Here is a 24659-nt window from a genome sequence, read left to right as displayed (position 1 = left end):
CCCTGAACCCCTCCCTGGGAGGTGGCTGCTGCAGCAGAGCCACGTGTGAGTCTCAGATGATTCCAGCCTTTGAGGATTTGGTGGGTTTGTGTCAGTTCTTTGAACAACTCTGTCCCTGCTGAGGAGTTTGGGGCAGCCCCAGCTGCATTTCAGGACTGTAAAATGATCTTTTGTCATTCTGGCTCTTTGGGATGTGATTCTGCTTTATCAGGGAGCTCTCCTCAGTTGTGCTATCCAGGTTTTCACATGGGGAGGATCCTGACTTCTCGAAACTCCATTTTCAGCGTCACTGCCACTGGTGTCTCATCTGCAGAATACAGGAGGTTTACAAGTCAAATTCATTGCAGCTCTTAAATTGTATGTGCAGGGAATGGCAGGAAATGCCAGAACCCAGCAGTGGGATAGAAAGTGTACAACGAAATGGAAAAACCTCCTGTGTGCCTTTGAGGTTTATTTCATTTCTTCCCTGGTTAATTCCCCTCCTTTGGCTCCCCCAGACTCCAGTTAAAGTGTTTGATTTATTTCTCCTTGTGTGGTGGGGGTCCTGCCTGTTGGAGCATCGTGGGGCCACAGCAGCTCCCTGGCAGGGTCTCTGAGGGATCAGAGCTCTCCTGCACTTGGAGACTTTTCATTTTTATTGGTTTTAATTTTTATTGTTTGCATCACAAAGTCTTGGTACCATCTGTACTTACCTGAGCTTTTCTCACCCCTCCCCACACTCCATGGTTAAAATCTCCTTGTTGGGTGTTTGCTGTGCTGGTGTGCAGTGAGGGAGCTCCTGGAATTGCTGCCAGGGAGGAGGAGCTGAGCTGGGCCAGGGGCTTTGCCTGTTGTTCCCAGAGCTCTGATAAACACCCAGGAGGCAGCTCCTGGCAGCTGCTGATTTTAAAGGGATGTATTAATCAAATTAATTGAGAGTTCCTTTTAATAATCATCAGCACCAACATAACTTTGTGACGTGATGTTTTCAGTGTTGCCAAAAGTGATTCCCCCCGAAAGGATCTGTGCAGATAAACCAGCTGATAAAGTGTTAAATTGTCCCTTTTGCTACCTGATAACCCAGTTAAGTGGTGATAAGAAAAGCAGCTCCTGGAGAATTTCAGGGCAGCAGAATAAAGTAGTTGGTGTTGTAGCAGTGCCCAAAGAGCGGCCAGCCATGGGTAACCACGGCTGCTGGAGCAGCGCTGCCCTGCCAGCCCCGGATCCCCGGCGCTGCTGGGGCCTGCAGAGAGCCCTGCCCGGGGCTCTGCCCGCCAGGGCACGGGGCAGGGACGGCAGGAGCAGCCTGGCATGGCTCAGGGCACGGAGCAGGGATGGCAGGGCATGGCTCAGGGCATGGCTCAGGGATGGCAGGAGCAGCCTGGCATGGCTCAGGGCTGGCAGGGCACGGCTCAGGGCTGGCAGGGCACAGCTCAGGCTGTGGCTCAGGGCATGGCTCAGGAGCAGCCATGGCACAGCTCAGGGATGGCAGGATCAGCCAGGGCATGGCTCAGGGACGGCAGGGCATGGCTCAGGAGCAGTCAGGGCACAGTCCAGGGCACAGCTCAGGGCTGGCAGGAGCAGCCAGGGCACAGTCCAGGCCACAGCTCAGGCTCTGCTGTGTCCCCAGCCCCTGTGATCCCTGCTGGTTTGGGTTCTGGCTGCCCCCTGACCTCTGTGCCAGGCTCTGACACAGCACTGGCATTCCCAGGGAAAACAAAACCATCATGTGCTCATCCCCCGGAGGGTTTGTGCTGTGCCTCTCACTGCACAGTGGGTGGGTGGGCCCCGAGCAGGGACCCTTTATCCCAGCAGCCCGAGTGTTGGTTGGTTCGTGGTGTGGGATCCACAAATCCCATCCATAATGGTTTGGGTGGGGAGGCACCTTAAGGATCTTCTTGTTCCACACTTCTGCCGTGGTGGGACAGCTCCCACTGCCCCAGGCTGCTCCAAGCCCGGTCCAGCCTGGCCCTGGACACCCCCAGGGACCTGGACGGGCTCTGGACGTGGCAGAGCAGCCCCTGCTCAGTCCTGGGCTGTCCGTGGCTGCCAGGCTCTCATCCCTTGCCAGGCACTTTGTGCTGCTTGGAGCATTTGTCACTTCTCCAGGCCACCAGGGGTAATGAATTACTGCAGGAGTCCTGTGACAAGATCCTGAATTTGCAGCTTTCATGTTTTTACCACCTAATTCCCTCAGAGGTTTTTCCCTCAGAAGTGCTGTGAATTAACCTGACAGTTTCAATAACTGTGCACATGTTTCCTGTTGTGGTGGAAGGTGGGATGAGGATGTGAAAGCTGAACTTACTCCACTGTGCCCTTTGGACAACAGACACCCAATTCCCCGTGCACTCTGCGTGCCAGGGGGTGACAAAGGGCACACTGATATTTGCCATTCATCCCTAATTCCTCCTTGCCTTTTCTCCTGAACTCCTGTGAGCAGAGGTGGTGCCAAGGCCAGCAGGGCACCATGGCATCTGCTGCTTTTGGGAAAGCTCTCGCCCTGCCTGTGGGATCCCTGCCAAGTGGGACATTTTGGGAGAGCTGGAGAACACTGCTTGTGGCCTTGGGTTCATTCTGTCTAATTTTGACTGGGGAAAATAGAAAGAGCATGTAAAACTGCTCAGATTTCTGAACCCGCTGGCAGTGAGACTTTCAATCTTCATTTAAAATTAAGTTCATTTTTAAAACTCAGTAGTGTTTGCTTTTAAAGGGGAAAAAAAAGTTGCGGAAAGTTCAGGTTGTGATCATTGCAAAACAAAATGAAATGTTTTATGTGAGTCAGAGAAAAACTTGGGGGTTATTATTCTCCTTTATTCTCTTCCTGTTCACTGTTTCATTCCTCCCCTCTGAAGCACAGGTTTTCCCTTTGGAGCAGCCGGCCCAGCAGAGCCCCTTTGCCTTCAGGCAGCTGCAGCTCCGCTTCTCTCTGTCAAAAGTCAGGGGAAGCGAGGCTGCCCTGCTTTGTGAGGGGCTCAGGGACGGGCACAGGAGCTGCAGCTCACCATTTCCAAGCAGGAGTTTGGTTTTCCCAGCTGTCCCGTGCTTCTCTCGGGGTTTGCTTTGCCCTGGGAGGAGGAGGATGCTCCGGGGCTGAGCCTCCTCCTCCTCCTCCAGGTCCTTCACCCTCCAGCACCTTCTCCAGTGCTTCAATTACCAGGACTTTCAAATCTGGGTTTTAAAGCCTATCTGTGAATCTCTCCCTTGTCCTGCTGCCTTTTAATTAACTCATCCCCACTGCTGGTTTTTATTAAGAGCTCTGATACGTTATTAATTAACGCACTGTGCACTGTGGTGAGCAGGTTGGTATCAAAGATGCTGTAAAAGATGAAAGTGATTACTACTGAGAAACAAAATAATTAAGGCAAAAGTTGTGTTTTCATCTGCCAGCAGCAACCAGAATGTCAGTGGAGATGGGGGGTTTTTTAATTCTTTTTTTTCTAAAACAGACTAGACAGCTGTACTGTGGGAACTGTGCTGAAAGTGGGTGGGTTTTGGTCTGGCTGCAGGTACCTGTGGCTGTGCTGATGCTCTTTGCTGTGTTCCCTGGTGTTTATGAGGAGTGCCTTTCACAGACTTTACCTTGAGGCTTCACAGTTTGTGTCTCTCCATCCTGTTTGGTGGTGGGCCCTTGAACAAACAGGGATTTTCTTGCCCAGTGTGGGTTTAGCCAATATGTCAGCTTTGGCTGTTCCTGTGCCAGGTAACTCATTCCACTGGAGGCATTTTCCCCCAGTAGCCCTCAAGTTGTAAAATCAAAAAGATTCTCAGCCCTTCAGTGAGATAAACCTGCCCAACACCCTTCAGTACCTTCTGCCTCTCAGCCCGTTGTTTTTGGGGTTTGTTCATCAGTTCAGGCTCGTTCAGGTTGCTCTTGTTTCCTGTTTCAATTCCTCTCCTTTTCACCCTTCCCCTGCCCATTTCTTTGCTTGTTTTGCTGTTCTGCAGTGGGCTGGGCACAGTGTGTGTAGTCCCTGACCCTGCCAGCCCTGCAGGCTGTGCTGTCAGAGCAGGAATTGCGTGGATCCCTCGGGATCTGGCCATGGATGCTGGAAGGGCAGTGCTCCTGGGGAGCCTCCTCCCCTCCCAGGCTCCCTTTGGGCCGTGCCTTCCCCACTGCCTTTGCTGGGCTCTCTGACATTTGCCTGCCCTCCCCTGAAGGTGCCTTTGTGCTCTGCTCTGTGGCACAGGTGGGCTCTGCATCGCCCAGTCCCTGAAGATCCCCCAGGACCGCAAGGACAAGAGCATCGACTTCGACAGGATCATCCGGCAGCTGCTGGAGACCCCCAACGCCAGGGCCATCGTCATCTTCGCCCACGACGAGGACATCAGGTGGGGCTGGGCCCTGCCTGGGCTCTGCTGGGGAGGGGGAGCCAGGGAAAGGCTGTGCTGGAGCCACGTGTGGAGCTGGGAGTGGGGGGAAGCACCGGGCACTGCTGCTGCCCGGCTCGTGGGTGCCCAGGCTGTGCTGGAGAATGGGGACCAGGCTCTGGGAGCTTTTCCTGGAGCTTTTCCATGCTCCTGTTGGGTGGCAGAGCTGACCTTTCCTCTCAGAGGAATTACGAACACGCCCCCCTCTCCAGGCTCGTTCGACTCAGTGGAGTTCATTAATTCAGTCTATTTTATGGCAAATGAAAGTTAATAGTGATAAAGTGACTTGGATGCTCAAGGTTAAACCACATGGAATGGGCTCATAAAATAACACAAAGAATATTTTATATTTCATTATTCACTTGCATATTCTGGCTCCAGAATTTGAAATTAGCTTAAAATTGTGATGGAATCATCAGTTGCTGAGAGGCCTGGTCCCACAAAACGAGACAAAAAGAATTTAGGGAAAAGTTTCAGTAAAGCCAATGGAAAAACTCTAAGTTTTAGTGGAATCAATAATTCAGTTGTGGGATGTAGGGTGAATTTAAAGAGAAGTCCCATTGGTGCTGCATGGATCATGGGATGGTTTGGGTTGGGAAGGACCTTTGGAGACCACCCAGTCCCACCCTTCTCTGGCCCAGGCTGCCCAGAGCCCTGGTGATAGCGAGTGTCCCAGCCCCTGAGCTCTGCTGGGTCAGGAACGTGCTACTCCTCCTCACCACAGCCTCAGTGAGGCTGGGGAGACCTCTGAGCCCCCCGCTTCCCTGGAGCAGCTCCAGGTGCCGGTGGATCCCCTTTGCAAACCAAACTTTCCTCTCCACAGGCAGGTCCTGGCGGCTGCCAAGAGGGCAGATCAGGTGGGACATTTCCTGTGGGTGGGCTCGGACACCTGGGGCTCCAAGGTGAGCCCGCTGCTGCAGCAGGAGGACGTGGCCGAGGGAGCCATCACCATCCTGCCCAAGAGAGCCACCATCGAGGGTAAGAGCCTGTCCCTGTCCCTGTCCCTGTCCCTGCTCCTGCTGCCCCCGGCACACACGCTGTCAGCACCTGAACGCGGCCCGGCTCCTGATGTCTCCCTGCATTCTCACCTGGAAGCTCGAGGCTGTTTCCCAGCTGAGGAGCTGTCAGCAGCTGCTGGTCAGAGCCCTGGTCTCAGAGCGTGGGAGGGTGTGACAGGGCTTTGTCCCTGGGAAGGAAAGCCCAGCTGGTCTGGACCTGCACTCAGGAGGGAGCCTCTCGGCACGCGGGTCTGCTCTCTGAAACAGGGGACAAGTTTTCTACTGAAGGACTAAAACTTCATTTTCCATCAGTGGTTTCCATTTAAACTCAGCTGAACGTTTATTTCAGATCAAGCGCTGTATTTATCCATACTGCTTGTGTGCTTCAGAAATATCCACACCTGTACAGATGTGCGTGTATGGCAAATTTAGGGAAGCTCATTTTGCTGAACCCTTTTCTTTCTCAGCTTTCCTTTGTGCTCTCAAGTGTTTGTTTTCTGATCTGACCTCAGTTTGTTGATCCTCTTGTGGGTAAAGATGCTTCAGCATCCACGTGGCTTCCCCTGGGCAGCAGCGAGGCTGGTCAGTCTGTGTTCTCTGGGACAGGGATGAAAAGTCATTTCCAGGGGAGGCACTGAGCAGAGAAACCCAACTCCTCTGCTGGCCCGGTCCTCAAACCCCTGCCCACTTTAAAATGGGTTCTGCTGTCTTCACTCCCTGGAAAACCAAATATTTGCATTTTTTCCTGTGCCTGCACTCCCTGCTCATCAGTTATTCCTCTCAGGTAGATCATCTGCTTCATTCTTTTACATTTCTAGCCCCCCAAGGCACTCTTGGATGTTATTTCTCCGTAAATACAGAAAGTTGACAGACAATGAAGTGGTTTGTTTCTGAAAAGCAGGATATTTTAATAAGCTTTTCACACTGTCTGTATTCATCCCTGAGGGTTTCTGACACAGAAACGAAAATTCTGTCAACAGTAGACAGAAACAAAAACTTCCCACGTTTGTTTGTTTTGAAATATTTTCCTTTTATGTTACACAAACCCCTCATGGGAGGCACGAGGGGGTTTTGGACGCAGTGACTGAGGATGGCAGTGTGGGAGAGTTCAGGTGTAGAAAGTCAGTTAAGTTAGAGGTAGGAATAGCAGTGTATTTGGTGTATCTGCAAAAAAATTGTGTTTATTGAGCCTGCAAGTATCTCCTCGTTCAGTGGAGAAGTGCCTGACGTAGCCTGGGTGCCTTTTGCACTCGTGGCCACACAGGCTGGGGGATTCCTTGGTGCCTGAATTACATTTTGCAAATCTCTGTGCCCGAGGTGTCCTTCAGGAGCAGACACTCCTTTGGGGGCTGTGTGCTCCTTCCTGGGGAGAAGAGCCTCGGGCAGGGTGGGAGCTGTGCGGGGCAGGGTGAGGGTCCCTGTGCAGAGCAGAGGGCTCCTGCTGCTCCCTGGCCCCTCCAGGGGCTCAGGCTGCCTTCTGTCCTCCCCAGCCCCGTCCAGCTGTCCCCAGATGCCATCTGGATGTGCCACCTGCTCCTGCTGGCACGGGCTGGAGGGGGTTCAGGGAGCAGAGCTCATCCCAGGGCTGCTGGAGCAGTTCAGCTCCCACATTCCCTTCCAAGCTGATCCCATTTCTGTCCCTTGCCCCAGGAGAACAGCCAGTGGACGTGTCAGGAACCCCCAGGCTTTGGTGTTTCCATGCCCAGGGAAGCCCTGAGCCCTTGGGATTGCTGCCTTCCTCCTGCCCAAGCTGCTGGAGGTTGTTCTGGTTTCCTTTCTGCCCTTTGAATTGTTGAATTCTGATGTTTGGCCACGAGACCCAGAGAAAGGAATTGGACATTTTAATGTCATTCTTTCATCATCCAGAAATGAACATCTAAAGTTCAGCAGTGCATAGCTTTTGGTGAGGGCATAGAATAAAAAATAAAGCACCTTGTTTTTCCCTGCAGGCTGAAGGAACCAGGCTGCAGGAGCAGGCTGAGCTCAGAGCCTGAGCAGAGCCCAGCTCCTTCCCAAGCAGCATCCCAGGGCTCCAGGGCAGGGCACAGCTCAATTCCCTCTGCATTCACTGAGAGCTCTGTGTTAGAGTCATGAGCTCTGTGTTAGAGTCAGGAATGAGGGGCTTGCCCTTGTTTTACTCCTCAAAATCACCTCTTTTCTTTTCCCCTTTCCTTTTATCGCTGTCTGGAGTGGTATTTGGGATATGGTGGAAGAAGGTTCCTAAGAAACCTTGCTGGAAGCAGAGAGGGCACTGCAGCTCGTGTGCCTTGACCTGAATCTTGACCCTGCCTCTGGCACAGGAAAGGGAATCCTGTGTGGCTGCCCAGCCAGGAGCCTCCAGCTGCACAGGAGGGGATGTGCCTGCGAGCTCAGGGGTGCACGGCGCTCTTGGAGCAGCAGGGTTTGTCTGCAGAGCTGCTCCTCACACGGGTCATAAACTGAAACCCTCACTGGTCAGAAAAAAAAAAGGCATTTTTCAAATTATTCTTCACTCCCAGCGGTGACTTCAGTTCAAATTCCAGGTGTGAGGTGCAGGTGTGCTGGGGTTTGACAGCTCTGCACACAGGTACCAGCTGATGTTCCTGCTTCCCTGGCACTGGGGATGTCCCAGCAGCCTGTGACTCCAGAGGGGGCCTAAAGTGTTTGGCTTTTTGTAGGATCAGGCCCCAGATCCACACTTATTTGTCTTGGTACTTGATGCCACTCTTGGGACAGAATTTTCTTTGCCACAGTCCCATGGGGGGGATTTAGGAAATCATTAGATGAACTGAATTCATTCATCTTAAGTCAGTCTTAATATAGCCTGATTGTGTTTGATGTAATTATGCTGAAAGGATGAAGTTGCATTTTATTTGCATAATTGCAGTAGACAGTGAGCCAGAGAAGTGCACATGAAAGAGGAATCACTCCTTGGCAAGGTGGGAACACGCTCCAGTGCCAGCCCAGCCAGGTACAGGGAGCACGAAAGGCTTGGAGAGGCTTTCAGAGGACAAAGAGGAGGTTGGATGTATTTATTTATTTGTTTGTTTGTCAGTTCACAGAGCAGCTGTGGCAGCAGGATGCTGTGCCCTGCTCCTTGGTGCTCTGAGCTGGGCCCTGCTGACACCAGAGATTCCCAAGCCTCATCCTGAGCCGCAGAAATTGTGAGGGATGTGCTCAGCTCTTCCTCCCCCCGGTCCTGCCCTGTGCTGTGCAGGGTTTGTTGGGCTGGGCAGTTCCAGCTGTGGCACTCGGTGCTGCACTGAGCACTGCACAGCTCGGGGCTTTCCTCTCAGGTTTTCCTCGGGAAGGCTCCTCCTGCCCTTCCTCAGGAGTGTGCTCTGTCTGCTCCATGGACCCCAGCTCCCAGGGAGGGGAGCAGCTGGAGGAGAGACACAGAGGATAGGACAGAGATTTGGTCTGAATTATTTAGAAAGTCTGGCAGAAGCTTTGCTGATGTGGAGAAAAGCAGTCTTTACTGTCTGAGCTCAGAATTGCTGCAAGTGAGCAGTGGGATTCAGATAGATTTCAGATTCATGGTTCAGTTCCAGAGGCTGGGCATGGGGCTGAGGCTGGAGTCTGTGAAGCTCTGGAGGAGAAGGTTGAGGGATTGCTCAAATCCAGCACAGGGATGAGTCTGTGTATTTAAAAAATTAAAAGCTGCAAGCGCTGCAAACCAGCAAAACTGTCCCTGGAATCTTCAGTTGTTTGTCTTCCAAAGAGATGTGAATCCCATTTTGTGTTCATTTCCAACAAGAGCTGGTTTACTCCTTTTTTATTTGGGCAATATGGACTCTGGAAAAAAACATGGAAGAGTATTGACTTAGGCAAAACTGAGAATGAAACTCCCTCCTTTCTTAGGGCTCTGAAGAGTTTTACCCTCACAGCCCCTGAGTGCCAGAGGGAAGGAGCTCAGGGTTCTTTTTTCCCTGGAATGTTCCTTGGGAATGATGTGCTGCCCTCAGCCCTTCCTAGCTGCTCAAACACAGCCCTGTGTCTCCAGCAGATCCAGATCCATGGGCTGCCCAAACACAGCCCTGTGTCTCCAGCAGATCCAGATCCATGGCTGGGGCTCAGACACAGCCCTGTGTCTCCAGCAGATCCAGATCCATGCAGAGTGGAACAGCACAGCAGGAAAAAGGCCAGGAAACCCCTCTGGGAGGGCACTCCCAGCTCCGTGGGGCTCAGCAGGGGCTGCTCCTGGTCTGTGCCACCTTCCAAAGGTAATTCTGCCAGATCTGCTGGGAAGGAAGCGACTCAGGGGCCTCAGACTGATTATTGCTGCTGGAAGGAGGATGGTGTAATTGCTTGTGAATAATGATGAGGCCTAATTAGAGCCCGTCTTGTGCTGCCACAGTGCCCATAGCACCTGCCTGGCTCAGGTACAGCCCCAGCTCCTCTGGCTGGGCAGGGGGTGACACTGGGCTGGTCCCCTCAGTGCCACCTCCCTGAGCTCCCTGCAGGCTTTCACTGCTGAGTCCCTCTCCAGGTTCTTTCCTCTGGCTGCCCACAGTGCCCACCTGTGCCCAGCAGCCCCCAGCCCCTTGGCAAGTCAGGGGTCGAGTCCAGGTGTGAAGCAGGAATCCTCCTCCTCCTTTGCACCTTTGGTTTTCTGCTTCTCTGTTTAATTACTGCTTCCCAGAGCATGAATTTCCAGAGAAGAATATTCCAGATCTAATGGGATCAGTTGGGTTTTCGGGGGATTTGGGCAGGTTTATTGTCCCAAAGCCAGGAGGAGGTGAAGCCACCAGAGCTGGGGCTGCTCTGCTGCCATGGGGGCCTGACCCAGAGCTTTGGGCTCTGTCACAGCAGCTTCCAGTGACACAGCCTGCTTCAGGTGTTCCTGGTGACACACCTGCTTCAGGTGTTCCTGGTGACACAGCCCTCCTTCAGGTGTCCTCAGTGACACACCCTGCTTCTGGTGTCCTCAGTGACACAGCCTGCTTCAGGTGTCCTCAGTGACACACCCTGCTTCTGGTGTTCCTGGTGACACAGCTGCTTCAGGTGTTCTCAGTGACACACCCTGCTTCAGGTGTTCTCAGTGACACACCCTCCTTCAGGTGTTCTCAGTGACACACCCTGCCTCAGGTGTTCCTGGTGACACACCCTGCTTCAGGTGTTCCTGGTGACACACCCTCCTTCAGGTGTTCCTGGTGACACACCCTGCTTCACGTGTTCCTGGTGACACAGCCTGCTTCAGGTGTTCCCAGTGACACACCCTACCTCAGGTGTTTGCCTTTCCCCCTCCTGGCAAGGCTGGCACTGAGCACCTCACTCACCCAGGCCCAAGTACAAATGATTTAGTCCAACACTGCGGTGATTTAATTTCATGGAATCAAATTGGTTTGCTTTACCTAAAAAACCTGAAATCTAAACGACACCTGAACTGTCTTTGACCTCCTTGGAATTTCAATGGTATTTTTAGTTGTGGCAGTTATTTGAAATGCTGATGTGTCAGTCCCAAAGAGGGAATACTTGTCTCGAGTATTGCCACTTGAAATTTTGGGAAGCCACACAGATGTTCATCTCCTCATTATGGAAATAATGTATTTGGTTAATGTGTTGGTATGAAAAGAGGGGAATACAAATTATCTTGCAACTCCACCTCGATTTCACAGGGGTCCCTTTCCATTTCCTTGGGCATGTCTGCCTGCAGGGAATGTGCAGTGAGCTGGCAGTGCCTGCAGGGTCTGCACAGGTGAGCCCCTGTGCCAGCTGTGCCCTGCTGCCCAGGACAGGCACCCTGAGGCAGCCCTGTGCAGAGCTCTCGTGTCCCCAGCAGTGTCCCCAGCAGTGTCCCCATGCCAGCAGTGCAGCTGGCTGTGCTTTCACTCCCGGGCCAGGCTGCACAGAGCTGGGCACTCTGCACTTGCTGCTGTTGACATGGAAACACTGCAGGGAGGGACAGGGACAGGGACAGGAGGAAACCAGCTCTGGGTGGGAAGGGCTCAGTGCAGCCGGGCTGGGCAGAGCAGCCCCGTGCATTTCCATTCTATTATAACTCTTTATTATAATTTTAACTCTGAAGGACTCAGTGCAGCCGGGCTGGGCAGAGCAGCCCCGTGCATTTTAGTTTTATTATAATTCTTTATTACAGTTTTAACCTGTTGAGCGTCTCCAGGAGTTGCTGCAGTCTCTGCATCCCAGCACAGAGGGATTTCTGTATTTTCACCCTGATTTAAATTATGCAGTGAGTGACTGGAGTTTAACTGCTTTTAAGGAGAGGCTCGAGTGTTTTGTCAGTGGCTGCTGAGCAGGGAGAAAAGCACTCTCATGTTCTGCATTTTGACCTCCTGCATCTTGGCTTTTGCTGCTCTGCATTATTAAAATGGAACAGGCCATCTGTGGAGCAGCTTCTGGTAAAAGACGTGGAAGCTGCAACTTGGGAAACTGGTGGGAAGAAACATCCAGTGGCTTGGGAGGGACCTTAAATCCCACAGCTCCCAGGAACTGTTCATTCATTGTTCATTCCTGAAGCTCCCAGGAACTGTTCATTCCTGCAGCTCCCAGGAACTGTTCATTCATTGTTCATTCCTGCAGCTCCCAGGAACTGTTCATTCATTGTTCATTCCTGCAGCTCCCAGGAACTGTTCATTCATTGTTCATTCCTGAAGCTCCCAGGAACTGTTCATTCCTGCAGCTCCCAGGAACTGTTCATTCATTGTTCATTCCTGCAGCTCCCAGGAACTGTTCATTCATTGTTCATTCCTGAAGCTCCCAGGAACTGTTCATTCCTGCAGTTTCCAGGAACTGTTCATTCCTGCAGCTCCCAGGAACTGTTCACTCATTGTCCATTCCTGCAGTTCCCAGGAACTTCCCATTCATTGTTCATTCCTGAAGCTCCCAGGAACTGTTCATTCCTGCAGTTTCCAGGAACTGTTCATTCCTGCAGCTCCCAGGAACTGTTCATTCATTGTTCATTCCTGCAGCAGGAGCCCTTGGAGGGAGAGGTGGAGTGTTCAGCTGAGCTGTGCAACCAGCCCAGGTGATTTCACACCTGTGCCAGCCTGGGAAGGTGCCCTGGGCTAGAAATGCAGAATCTGGGTGGTTTGGGAGCCTGGAGCTCTCAGAGCATGTGGCAGCTCTGGGTTTGGGTCTGTCCTTTGGGCTCATGGCCAGGGAGGCTGCCCAGGAGCCCAGGGCAGCAGCAGAGCCCGGCTGGGGCTGTGCCCTGGAAATGGAAACAGAGAGACAAAGCCAGGCCTTGTGCTGCTGGTGTTGTGCACACGGGAGTGAGAGGTGCTCAGGGCTGTGGGATGTAGGATAATGAATAATAACAGCCTGGGAATGAACCTTTCCTGCCAGGGCTGCCCCACCCAGCCCTGGCTGAGGATCTTCCTGCAGCTGTGTCATTTTAGACCGTGGTAAAAAGGACATTCAGCCAATATCTAAGGCTGTGCCCTGGAAATGGAAATAGAGAGACAAAGCCAGGCCTTGTGCTGCTGGTGTTGTGCACACGGGAGTGAGAGGTGCTCAGGGCTGTGGGATGTAGGATAATGAATAATAACAGCCTGGGAATGAACCTTTCCTGCCAGGGCTGCCCCACCCAGCCCTGGCTGAGGATCTTCCTGCAGCTGTGTCATTTTAGACCGTGGTAAAAAGGACATTCAGCCAATATCTGCCTGTTTCCCCAAGAGAACAGCCCAAAATCCCAGGTCTGCCCTGAGTGGAATTCCTTCTGTATGTGATTTATGCCATGGATATAATAAGTCAAATGTGCCACCACCTAAAGAACCCTTTTGCACAGTTATAATCTGCAATTATTGAAAAAGAAAACAGCTGCAAAGCACTTTCATGGCATGATGGAAGTTAATGAAATCATTTATTTTATGGCCTTTTTACCGAGCAAAAAGGTCAAAAAAATATCTGTAGACTGTCTTAACACCACCTCATAGTGTGTGGCTGGGCAGCAGCATAAAATCTGCAGAGAGACTTGCAGTCCTAAAATTGATGCTGTCATTCCCCACTAATGCTTTTATCCCAGATTTAATGCCAGTAAATGAAACTGCTTTGGGTTAAATGCTAGGAAAATTGGAAAAGTGTTTGAGTAGCTGCTTTCAGCTCATTTGGCATCAATAATTATAGCAGGTGATGATTTACTGTGTGGGTAAATAACTGGCTGTCAGTAGTGTGGACATCCTTGGGACTAAACAGAAGAGTATAAATATCATAAACTGATCACATCCCTGCTCCAGCAGAATTGGGTCAATATGTTGGATTTGCTCTCACCTGGCTGACAATGAGAGTACTCAAGGCACATGGCAAATGCACTGGGTCAATCATTTTGTGGTTTAATTGGACTTAATGATTTTCCTTATTAAATAAGCCCTGAGCCCCTGAAGTCCCTTGTGACATATGGAGGGGACGGTTTGCACGTGTGCTGGTGCAGTGGCCAAGCAGAGGTGACACAAGTCCCTCTGAACTCCTGCTGTGCTGGTGGCACGTGGGACTCACAGCCACCCCTGCTGCCCTTGCTGGGGGTGCTGGGAGCTTCCCTTGCCTGCTGCTGCTGCCAGCCCAGCCCTGGATCCCCGACTCCACCTCGATTTCACAGGGGAAAATCTGCTTTTGCTGGGTAACCTGCCTTTTCCTGCAGCCCATCCCTGTCCCTGGTGTGCTGCTGACCCTCCTGGTGACAAACCCTGCTGCCAGGCTCCCCTGTCCCTGTCCCTGGTGTGCCCCTGACCCTTCTGGTGACAAACCCTGCTGCCAGGCTCCCCTGTCCCTGTCCCTGGTGTGCCCCTGACCCTTCTGGTGACAGATCCAGCCCCCTCAGTCCCCGAGGTGCCCCTGGCAGAGCCCCAGCCTGCCTTGGCCTCCCGAGCAAGGACAATTTCCAGCCCTGGAGGGAGCTGAGCCGTGCCCAGGCAGGAGATGGCATCACAGGGAGGCAGAGAGGCAGGGGTCACTCAGAAATCCATCCTTGGGCTTTGGGGTGGGCTCAGCAGGGTTTATCTCCTGGCTGGCAGTCGAGAGGCTCTGAGAGCATTCCTGGTGCTGCTGTACCTGTCCCTCAGCTGGACTTGCCCAGCTCTTCCCCAGGGTTTGGGATCCTGTCCCTTTCCCCCACTCCCCCCTCCAGCTCCCCCTTTTCTTCCTCTGTCTCATCACAATGGAGTTCATGTCTGTGTTTATCCCGTGGTGGAAAATAAATGAACCCTTTAGGTAGTATCATCTTTCTATGTGTAAAAATAATGATTTAATCAAATCACAGTGATTTGAAGTAATAAGAGATTCATTGTAATTTGGAAAATCTCATAAAAGAACTATTTATATCTCTTAGAGGTATTTGCTGAAAAAGTAATTTGCTAAAGTATGAAATATGGAGAATGTTGGGGAATCACTAAATCTTGTCACACCAGTGCAGTGCTTGGTCACGAGCAGGGGTGAGAAGGGATTTTTCCTGCTTCTGCATTTAAGCATCCAGCGTTTTTTGCTGGGTCATCGAATCCCCCGAGCCCCCGAGCCCAGCAGTCTCAGTTCAGCCCCGTGTGTGTGAGCTGTCTGCCTGTTTTCAGGTCAGAAGGGCCAAGCACAGGCCCAGGTGTGAGGTTGGAATGTTTGCCTTGTTCACCTGAGTGTTACGGGTCAGGCTCATTCCAAAAAAGGGTCTAAAATGAGAGAAGCATTTGAGATTTCCACTGGCACAGATGGACCTGCAGGACAGCCCTGTGGGAACAGTCCTGGCTGGTAAAATAATCCCTGGCAGTGTCCCAGGCCAGGCTGGACACTGGGGCTGGAGCACCCTGGGACAGTGCGAGGTGTCCCTGCCATGGCAGGGGTGGCACTGGGTGGGATTTAGGGTCCTTCAAGCCCAACCCATCCCACATTCCTGTTCCAGGCTGGGAAGGGCAGTGTCCATCCATCCCAGATTCCTGTTCCAGGCTGGGAAGGGCAGTGTCCATCCATCCCAGACTCCTGTTCCAGGCTGGGAAGGGGGGCAGTGTCCAGGGGTGCTCTGGGAGGGGCTCTCCAGGACCTTGGCTCCAGGAGCAGCATTCCCAGGAGCTGCTCTGCAGGAGGGAGAGATGCCCAGGGCTTTGTCCAGCCCTGAGCCCATCCCACTGTCACCCACCCACTTGTCCCAGTCAATGGGAAAGAATGGTAACAAATGTTCCCTTTTTAATAGGGATCCATATTCCTGCCTGTGAATGCAGAGGGATCATTAAACCAATCAATGGGAATGTTATTATTTGTTATTAAATCTGTAAAGGTTCAGAGTAATTCATATGGAATTCTATTACAGTTTTATCAGGACTCATTGATTTTACATTATTAAGTTATAGAGCACTTTCCCCAGAGGTCAGTGAGCTTGGCACGTGGGGAGGGTTTATTGGTGCTCTCTCCCAGCCATATGGATGTTGTAGATCCTAGGACTGGCTATCCCCTTTGAAATGCTCTTTTAATTAGGAGGAAAACTAAAATACGCAGCGTTACAGGAAAAAGTTTCAGTTGTGTGTCCCTAAAACCTGGCTGTTTTCTGAATATTTTCCGTAGGAAATTTAATCCTCTAAATGGTGAGCATAGAATTACAGAAGAGTTTGGGTAGAGAAATAGTACTGGCCCTTCCAGAGACTGCACAGAAATGTTCCTGAATCACTAATTAGTTACACCAGGTGTCCCAGGAGTTCTAACCAATTATTTACTCAGTCTGTGGCAGGCCCAGGTGAATCCCTGCCTCAGGAAAACAGAGCAGGGAGAGATGGGGGGCTCTGCCACCCCAGGATCTCTCTTTCCTGCACTTGGATCCATTTCGTTCTGGGGAGGTTTCGTTTCAAGCTGCAGCCCCCAGTCAGGGCAGGGAGTCAGTGGAGCTCACAGAGTGCACCCAGGGACTCAGCAAAGCTGCAGCCCAGCCCTGAGGGTTTCTCCCAGCCCACTTGGTGGTTTTCTTGCATTTTCCCATGGGCTGCTTGCAGTCCTTCAGGCCGGGGGTGTACTCTGGGCTTGGCACCCTCCTGCTGCCTCTCTTGGACCAGGGACCTACTTTTGCTTTTAATAAACTGCCTCATTTGCTGGTGAGGCTGAGCTAAAATGTGAATTAGCTTTCAGGCTGTTTCTGGAAGGCCTCAGTGCTGATGTTTCTGCTGGTCTTTGGAGATGGTGTGAGCTGTGCCTTCAGAGCTGGGGATGTGTGGAGAGCAGCAGACTCAGCCTGGGACAGCACAGGTTAGAGCTGGGTCACTGGCACACAGAGCAGGGAGAACAGGGGCTGACCCCGTTCCCAGCTCCTTTCCAATTTGAAAACAGCTGGCTTTGTGCTATTTTTATCCCTGGTGGAAGGGCTGTCGTGCTAATTTCACCGTGCCAGATGGTTTTCCTCAGCCTCTGCTCCATCCTGGCTGTGCCAGCCTGCCTGGCTCTCCCCACCTATTGCAGCAGGGAAATCCTTGGCTGCAGTGCCAGGCAGGTCCCCCTTTCCATGGAAGGTGTATCTGCAGCCCCTCCTGCCTGCAGGCCTGTGGGATGGCAGTGGAAGCTGCCTTGGGAACAGCAGGGTTTGGGGTGCCAGGAGCTGTGGAAGGACAGCAGGGTTTGGGGTGCCAGGAGCTAGCCCTGCCCTCTCCTCCTGCAGGCTTTGACACCTATTTCACCTCTCGCACCCTGGAGAACAACAGGAGGAACGTGTGGTTTGCAGAGTACTGGGAGGAGAACTTCAACTGCAAGCTGACCATCACTGGCTCCAAGAAGGAGGACACGGACAGGAAATGCACAGGTAATTACTGAACTCTTCCTTCCCCTCCTCGTGCTCTGGAATGGGGGACCAGGAGTGCTTTTGTTTGAGCGAAGGGCGGCTGGAGGGGTTGGTTTGTTTTAGATGGAGAATGGAACAATTTAGGAAGGAATTGTTCCCTGGCAGGGTGGGCAGCCCTGGCACAGGTGCCCAGAGCAGCTGGGGCTGCCCCTGGATCCCTGGCAGTGCCCAAGGCCAGGTTGGACACTGGGGCTGGAGCAGCCTGGGACAGTGGAAGGTGTCCCTGCCATGGCAGGGTGGCACTGGGTGGGATTTGAGGTCCCTTCCAACCCAACCCATTCCAGGATTCCATGATTAGAACAGCCTGGAGAAGCGTTGGGCACAATGTCCCTCTGTGACACAGAAGCCACAGCTGGTGTCACTTGATGGCCATCCCAGCCCTGCAGATCTCCCAGCAGCAGTTGGAGTGGGTCATGGGGGAGGATTGCCTTCAGTTGTCATCAGGGGAAACCAGTTCATGGCAGGATTTGTTTTACTTTGAGAATTGATGAAAGCTCCCACCCAGAGGGGTGTGGGGGGAGTTTGGGTGCCAGGGAGCAGCTCAGCACTCCTGGACACAGATCCTGGCCCAGAGCAGTGTGGAGGGTTTGGGTTGGAGCATTATCCAATGCTTTGTGGTGAGCAGAGAAATTTAAAAGCTGGTCTGCTTTCCCCAGGAAATGCCATGGGCATTGCTGGGTGGTGCTGAGATAAAGGCTTTTGGCTCTAATGAGATCTGGTGGCTGAGGCTGGGCTGGGGGATTCTGTCCCTGCAGAGCTGTTACTGGGTCCTGCAGGGCTTTGTCAGGTGACAGTGCAGGGATTTCACTGCACAGAGGCCTCCTTGTCATCCTCTGCTCCTCCCCATTACAGTATTTACCCTGGCATGTTGTGGGTGCTCTCGAGCCCTGGTTCTCAGCTGTTTTCACATACAGAGTTTGTGTGGAGAAGCCCTCAGAGCCCTCAGGGGCTGTGTGTGCAGGGGCTGTGCTGTCAGGGAGGCTGTTTGCAGAGCCCTGTGTGCAGGGATGTGTCTGTGCAGGGTGGGCTGGGGCTGTCCTGTCCCCCAGGCAGGGCTGTGTGATGGTGCTGGGGCTGGATGAACACTGATATTTTCCTGCCAGCCCTTCCCCAGCTGCCGAATCCCACCTTGTGCAAATAACAGCTGTGTGTTTGATACCGTGAGCATTCCACAATCTTTAAATTAAATCTCTTGTTAATGATGACTATCACCAGGTTCTCAGCAGCACTATTGTGTGAGACCCTTTGAAAATGTGTTTAATTCTTCAGGAGCTGAAGCAGTCTCTGAACTCATCTCGCGCGAGCACCGATGGAGTGGGATTTTGATGTCTGTCTGTGTGAATTATATGCCATAAAAATCGTCCTAGAGATACTATTTATTCCTCCTAACACATCCCCTCTGTTGTGTGGTGATAACAATGAGTGCAGAGGGATGAGCTGAAGCAGAGGCACTGGGAACAGGCACGTCTCTCCTCTCCTCTCTGCGCGTTAACGCCGCCTGCGCCGAGATGAAGGAGGGAGAGCAGCAGTTCTCAAACCTGCATCTCACTGCTGGCATCTGAAAGAGATGGAACAAGTGGGATTCTTCCTCTCTGTTCTCAGCACTCTGGGTTTGGAGCTTTTTTCCCTGCCTTTGTTGCAGTTGATCTCCTGTGAGGATGTGCCTGGAGCCGGCCCGGCTGCTCCAGCCCGGCTGCTCCGTCTCTCAGGAATCAGGATGATGAGCACTCGAGCCTCGAGTAGGAAGGGGGGGTTAAACTGATTGTCATCACCTTCAAATAGATCCTTTGGAGGCAAAAAATGCTCATGTCAATAAACTGCTTTTGTGTTTCATCCTTCTCCTGACACCCCAAGGTACTCGTGGCAGACCCGTGGGACAGAAGTGTGTTCTCCTGAAATCACGTTGTGTTCGAGTGTCCCAGGTGCCAGCAGCTTCACTGCTGAAGCAAATCGTGGGGTTGTGTGGCTCCTGCAGATCCCCACGCTAAAAAAAAACAACAAAAAAGCACCTTCTTCTCAAAGAGGAGCAGAAATTATACAGTTCTCAAAGAGGAGCAGGAATGGTTTCTGTTCAAACAGGAACAGAAATGGTGCAGTTCTCAATGATCAGAAATGGTGCAGTTCTCAAAGAGGAACAGAAATGGTGCAGTTCTCAATGATCAGAAATGCTGCAGTTCCAAAGAGGAGCAGAAATGGTGCAGTTCTCAAAGAGGAACAGAAATGGTGCAGTTCCAAAGAGGAGCAGAAATGGTGCAGTTCTCAATGATCAGAAATGCTGCAGTTCCAAAGAGGAGCAGAAATGGTGCAGTTCCAAAGAGGAACAGAAATGGTGCAGTTCTCAATGATCAGAAATGGTGCAGTTCTCAAAGAGGAGCAGGAATGGTGCAGTTCTCAATGATCAGAAATGGTGCAGTTCTCAAACAGGAACAGAAATGGTGCAGTTCCAAAGAGGAGCAGAAATGGTGCAGTTCTCAAAGACAAACAGAAATGGTGCAGATGGGGTTTGTTTTTGCTTTCCCTGGTTTTGCTCTGACAGCACAGAGGGGCTCATGGTTTCTTGCTGCACCCGTTTTTAGGTTGGTTCTGCAGCCTTCCCTCCGTGGGACCCCCAGGATGTCCCGAGGTCTGGGCTGGGGGTTCTCTCCTGCCCCTTCCCCAGAGGCACCCACAGCACTGCTCCTGCTGCTTTCATCTGGAGGAGCTCCGTGCCTTTTGGGAGCTTCCTTCTCCTGCAGAGCAATTAATAATTGAATTCCTATACTCCCATATACAGGAGCTGTTCCTGGAGCCTGTGGTAAAACGTTCTGCCTGACTTCTTCAGCTCAGCCTTGGAGGGGGAAATGTTCCCCACAATAACGTTGAAGTTGGAATTAAAATTGTGCCCATCACCTTTGGTTTATTCCTGCCTGAAAATGGACTTTGGGCCTGATTTGCTGCTCACTGCAGCAGCAGGAGGGTGACACAAACTGGAGGGAACACTGTTCAGCCAGGCCTGTTAATTTGGATATTTGCTGTTTTCTTTGAAGTCTGAAGAATATTTGGTCCACAACATTTCATAACATTTCATAATCATAACATTTGCTCTGCAGGTTCTTTGCTGCTTCACATTTGGGTTCAAATTCTAATTGCAGTGGAATCTCTTTAGGAGGTAACTCAGCCTGTGCTTTGGTGAAGGACAGCACGCTGCCAGTGTATAAATTCAGACACGTTTGGGGTGAGCAGTTACATTTGGCTCCACATCTGGATTTTCTGTGCACAGCTGATGTTTAATACCCAGCTGAGTGGCTGTTCCAGCACAGGGAAGCATCCTTGTTCTTGGAAATTCTACTGAGATTTGAAAACCTTTACTGTTTTCGTGTTTGGACGCTGTTACATTCCTCTCGGGTTTTTCCAGGTGTGTTTTGCTTGGGTTCCTCTCCCAGATCTCTTCACTGCTGCAGGTTTTCCTCCTGCTGTGCGTGTGCCCAGCCCTGCTTCTGGAACCTGCTGTGGCTTATCAGTGTTTGTGTGCAGCATTTCAATCCCAGATCCCCTCCCCTGGCATCCATTCCTGCTGCATTGCTCATTTGGTTACAGAGCTGAAACCACTTAAAAGCATTTTCCTTGTCAGGGCTTGAAATCCTGATAAGTTCTGTAATCAATGAGAGGGAGTGAATAATGAAAAGGATCCTGCCTGGAACTTCACCAGCTGGAAACTCACTTTTTCTGCTCACTTGTTTGCAGGATTTCAAGGCTTCCAGAGAAGCTGAGATGTAAAACTGGGGGGTTTTGGTAGAGGGTGCCTCAATGATCATGGAATCCTGGAATGGGTTGGGTTGGAAGGGACCTTAGAGCCCACCCAGTGTCACCCCTGCCATGGCAGGGACACCTCCCACTGTCCCAGGCTGCTCCAACCTGGCCTTGGGCACTGCCTGGGAGTTAGTGGACAGTTTCAGGGGAAAGGAATAAATCAGATTCCTGATTCTCAGCCTGCAGTGCCTCATTCCAGGCTCTGAAAATCCTGCTTGGTTTGCTGCCTAATTGCAGAGCCCCCTGACCTGTTCAGGTGACCAGGTGGCCCGAGGACCGGAGGGGGGTTAGGGCAGGAGCCTGCGATTTCAGATGTTTAGGTTCACCTCTCCCATCCTGCCCTGGAGCTCTGTGCCTGCCGGTGGTCTCCCACCTGCAGCCCCCCTTCCCCAGGTGCTCGCTCCGTGCCCTGGGTGAGCTCTCCCCGCCCAGGATCGGCTCCCGGGGCTTTGCCAGGGGTCAGCTCGGGGACTCCAAACGTTCCCTCCTGCTGCAGCATTTTCCAGGCACTCCTGGGCTTCGGCAGGACCTCTGAGGGGCTGGGGAGCAAGGCTGACAGTGGCAGGAGCATCCCGAGGTGCCGTTAATTGCCCGTTAATTGCCGGCACGTTCCTCAGTTCTCCGCAGCCCCTTCGGAGGCTTCTCTGAAGTGACTCTTCCTTCCCTTGATCTGGCTTTGACTTTTAATTAGAGCCCGGGATTTGCAGCAGAACACCAGGCTTTAGTACCAGCTGTGCCTTGCTATGAAGGCTCCCGTGCCCAGAGCCGGCTCCGGGAGCGATCCGTGCCCAGAGCCGGCTCCGGGAGCGATCCGTGCCCAGAGCCGCTCCGGGAGCGATCCGTGCCCAGAACCGGATCCGGGAGCGATCCGTGCCCAGAGCCGCTCCGGCAGTGCCCCGTGCCCACATCCAGCTCCGGGAGCGATCCGTGCCCACATCCAGCTCCGGGAGCGATCCGTGCCCAGAGCCGCTCCGGCAGTGCCCCGTGCCCACATCCAGCTCCGGGAATACTGACACCCCTGTCCCCTGCTGACCCCCTGTCCCCTGCTGTCCCCCATGGAGCTGGCCAGGGGTGCTCTGGGGCAGGTCTCTGCTCCCCGGGGCTTCAGGGGAGGTGGGGCAGTGGGAGCTCGGTGCAGCTGTGTGTGACAGGAGCAGCGTGGCCTGTTCTGCTGCTCTGTGTCCCCAGCCCCAGAGCTGGCCATTGTCCTGCTGGGGAGCAGCTCTGCTTGGCCCTGTGCAGCTGGGACCATGCTGCTTGTCCTGGCCTGGGCTGGGACCACCCTGGCCCGAGCTGGGACCACCCTGCTGGCCCTGCTTTGGGGCCTTGCCCTCCTTGCAGAGGTGCTGCCATCAATGCAGCCAGGCTGTGATGGGGAGGCTGGATGTGAGTGAGGAGCTCAGTGTGTATTTTGTGATCGTGTCCTGGAGGACAAAAGGCCCAAAATATGGAAGATTTCAAACCTGAAGTGCTCGCACAGTGAAATTCTGGAAGTTTTGAAGTGCAGCTGTGTTTTGGCAGTGAAAAGCTGGAGATGCTGTTCATGGGAGCCCCTTGGGTGCCCAAAGTGCCATGAACGTGCCCTGGGTACCAAACACCCTGGCTGGTGACACCTGTGTAACTCCTGTCCTCCTCTCCATAATTCATTCCTCATCTTGCAGTGATTAAGAGATCGAAACCCTGCAAATTCAGTCAGATTGTGTCTGGGTTTGAGGGCTTCCTGCAGGTGTCAAGTGCCCTGTGTCTGTGTGGGGAGAAGGCAGCTCCTTTGTTGGGAACTGAATTAAATTGTCACAGCTCTGCATGAGCAAGAAGCTGCAGCCTGGAGACTGACACAGGTTCTGAACTGCTTAGTGGGCTCAGCAAAATCTGGGAAATCTTAACAGAAAGAAAATAAATCCTCAATGATCAAAACCCAGTGAAATTATGACATGTTTTAATGATTGGAAGATCAAGGGTTATTTCTGAAATGCCTGTTTCCTCTCTGCGATGAGGTTTTCATACATCACTTTTTATTAATTTCATTATGCCATGAAAGGAGCCTGAGCTGAGGCTGGAACGCTGCAGTGATGCAAACCAGGACTGACAGACCCTGCAGCCAGGTGGCACAGAAAGGGCTCCAGAGCCTCACCCAGGGTTAAGGAGGGCTGGCCCCTGCTGAGCAGAGCCTTGGCTGGAGCCCAATTACTGCAGCTTCAAAGGCAGGAGAGGGGCACTTCTGCCTGCCCCTGCCCCGGGGTCAGCAGAGCTTCCCTCTCCCAGCTGCTCCGTGGATCCCAACCCTCCCCAGCCTGGCTGGGTCACTTCACGCAGACCCTGCAAGCAGCGTTGGCTCCTGCCTGCCCCATCCAGAGCATGGGTGAGCTCTCTGCTGGGGCTGAGCCTTGGGGGTCTCTGCAGGGACCCCACAGTGCTGTGCTGTGCCCTGCTGGGGCTGTGCCTTCCTACTGGGGCTGTGCCTTGGGGGTCTCTGCTGGGACCCCACAGTGCTGTGCTGCCCTGCTGGAGCCAGGGGCATCTCCAGTCCCTCTCAGTGGCTGTGCTGGGGGTTTGGGGTGCTGCTCCCCTGGAGGTGGCTGCAGTGAGTTCTTGGCTGTGTCCCCCAAGGGTTTGTCCCAGCACTGGCTTTGGGGGTGCTGTGACAGTGGTGTCCATCCTCCATCTGCCTCCTGAGCAGCAGCCCTGGACCTTCCTGTGTGTTGCATTTTGGGAGCTCACCTGAGCTCCCGTCGTTCCAGGTGTCCCTTTCTTGTGAGCTGTGACAAAGCTGAGCCTAACCCACCCTAAGCAGCCCTAAGAGTCCTGATCAGCCAAATCCCATTGAGCACTTTGCTGCCTTTGCTGAGGAGCCAAGGAATTACAGCCATTGCTTCTGATTGACTCTAAGTGTTTCCACTCCAATGTATTCTGGCTGCATGAATCTGTAATGACAATTAAATATCTGCCTGGTTCTCACAAGGAGCCAGCGAGGAGAGATTTCAGTGGGAGATTTCTGTACCAGCCTTTGAACTGAATTTGTATCTGATCTCAGAGGATTGTAGGAGAGACAGGAAACAATTTACCAGGGCTAGAATGGAGACTATGCTAATTCACTCCTTCAAATCTTTTTTTCACTCCCTGGAATTCAATGAAGAATGGGAATCATGAAGAAACCGATAATCTTAAAGTTCAGTGCTACAACAGGAGAGATTTTTCATTGCTTTAGGGAAAAAAAGTTACACAGGAGGAGGAAGCTTTGAATATAGATATGCTGGAGGATTGTCATAATCTTCAATCTTGACACAATATTACTCTACCCTCCCGAAACCTATTTTAATATGTCTGGAAATAAATGTCACCCTGGAAGGTTGTTCCTGGAGCTCTGAGGAAATGAGGCACTGCTCTGAGTTCTCCTCTTGGGAAGGTTCCCAACCAGTGCTGTGGTGATTAAAATAAATGCAGGTGTCCTGCTGAGAGCTCACCTGAGGTCACGCTCAGGGGTCAGGGCAGCACGCAGGAAGGGCTGGGGCTCTCTCACCCTGCACTTGCCCGTGTTTGTCACTGGAGTACATGGTAAAGAAAGTTAATTCAGGGTAGGGTCCTGCTCTGGGTCTGCCCAGGACACTCCCATGGGAGTGCCACAGAGCTCAGATAAGGGAGTGCACAGGGAATGCTCTTCCTGAATAAGGGAGTGCACAAGGAATGCTCTTCCCAGGAAAGGGAGTGCACAAGGAATGCTCTTCCTGAATAAGGGAGTGCACAAGGAATGCTCTTCCTGAATAAGGGAGTGCACAAGGAGTGCTCTTCCCAAG

The 24659-nt window shown here is 52.5% G+C and overlaps 1 protein-coding gene across 1 annotated transcript in view; it reads left to right on the top strand.

Moving 5' to 3' along the window:
* GRM7 (glutamate metabotropic receptor 7) overlaps positions 1 to 24659 on the top strand; it is a 190095-nt gene that overhangs the window by 105416 nt on the left and 60020 nt on the right. Inside the window, exons 3-5 of the mRNA XM_041461946.1 lie at positions 4167 to 4308; positions 5171 to 5325; positions 16900 to 17040. Of these exons, the coding sequence (XP_041317880.1) occupies positions 4167 to 4308; positions 5171 to 5325; positions 16900 to 17040 (438 nt within the window). The remainder of the gene's footprint in view (positions 1 to 4166; positions 4309 to 5170; positions 5326 to 16899; positions 17041 to 24659) is intronic.

Source organism: Pyrgilauda ruficollis, unplaced genomic scaffold (genome assembly GCF_017590135.1).
Source record: "Pyrgilauda ruficollis isolate IOZ18807 unplaced genomic scaffold, ASM1759013v1 scaffold10, whole genome shotgun sequence".
NCBI lineage: Eukaryota > Metazoa > Chordata > Aves > Passeriformes > Passeridae > Pyrgilauda > Pyrgilauda ruficollis.
The sequence above is the reverse complement of the archived record's forward strand: the minus strand, read 5'-3'. Positions and strand labels throughout refer to the sequence as shown.